Raw genomic sequence first — 1,233 nt, forward strand, 5'->3', positions numbered from 1 at the left:
TTAGCAAGATATTCAGATTTCCTCTTCGGTAAGGAAACATAGGAACTAAGTTATATTATTTAAGTGACGTCGATTTCGAATTCCTTAAACATAATTTCCAATAGAGTTGTAGATAAACATATAATTAAGAAAATAAGTCACTAAAATATTAGGTTTTTTTATTATTTGCCTATAAACTTAGTCAAATCATGTTCGGAAGAAGTTTATGTCCTCAGTATATTGAAAGAAAAAAAACATATATTTTTCAAAAATTGGGTGTATTTATTTATTCATTCTTCTCCTCCATTCCACAATCTAAATAACTACATCTAAGAATCTAAGAATCCGTAAAAATACACGAACCCCCTTTAACTTCTATTCACATCATCATTAATTCAACAATAGATTGATAAACCAAGATCAAAATCAAACATGGAGATTCATATTATATATATATTCATGCGTACGGAACAATAACCAAAACCTATGACATGTTGAAACTCATCAAATCATATTGAAGAGGTTGTTGGTTGAATGGCTCCATCAAGGATCTCGACATGAACTCACTATACTCAGGTCTCATCATCAAGTTGGTGCTCTCAACATCCACCCTCCATTGTTGAGCTTCACTTTCATGAGTTTTGTGAACCAGTCTCTCCAAGTGCTCATTCTCCTCTTCCATGGGCATGGAGGTTTCAGCAACATTGGAGTATTGGCCAGTGAGTTCTTGAACAAGTGCCCTAAAATTTGAGGCACTGGTCTTCACCTTCACGGGGCTCGAAATATATGTGACTTTGATCTCCTTTTTGTCCCTTCTACTTGCCCTTTTGTTCTTCATGCTTTGTCAATGTGCTACTAATAGACACAACACAAACAAGAACAGAACCAAAAAGTGGGGATGTGTTTATAGTGTCTCTATGCTTCAAAACATTGAATTTAAAATGCACAAGTTGATGAAGCCTTTTATAGAGGTGGGTCATGGAAAGTTTTGGTCAAGGAGGGAGCTTCGAGGAAAGAGGGTAAGGTTTGAAAAAGTTGGATGATGATTTTGACTATTGAAATCATGGAGGAAATAGCAAGACAACCATTTTTTTAGTTTATGGTTTAAAGCAAATTTCATCCTTTCTTTTGTCTCAATCCCCACTCTCTTATCTTTCCTTTAACAAAGAGAGATATTTTATCCTTTTATTTTATAAACGTATAACTTCTATTTAATTATTCATTTTTTATTAAATATTAATTAACATATACTAT

At 33.3% G+C, this 1,233-nt stretch overlaps 1 protein-coding gene across 1 annotated transcript; it reads right to left on the reverse strand.

Moving 5' to 3' along the window:
• Window positions 1–346: 346 nt before the first annotated feature.
• LOC150023395 (uncharacterized) lies at window positions 347–922 on the reverse strand. The gene has a single exon (XM_090297523.1). It carries the CDS (start codon window positions 815–817, stop codon window positions 464–466), a length of 354 nt encoding a protein of 117 aa, XP_090153649.1. The 5' UTR covers window positions 818–922; the 3' UTR covers window positions 347–463.
• Between the last annotated feature and the right edge of the window lie 311 nt (window positions 923–1,233).

The sequence above is a fragment of the Phaseolus vulgaris genome, chromosome 11 (assembly GCF_051622355.1).
Source record: "Phaseolus vulgaris cultivar YP4 chromosome 11, ASM5162235v1, whole genome shotgun sequence".
Taxonomy (NCBI): domain Eukaryota; kingdom Viridiplantae; phylum Streptophyta; class Magnoliopsida; order Fabales; family Fabaceae; genus Phaseolus; species Phaseolus vulgaris.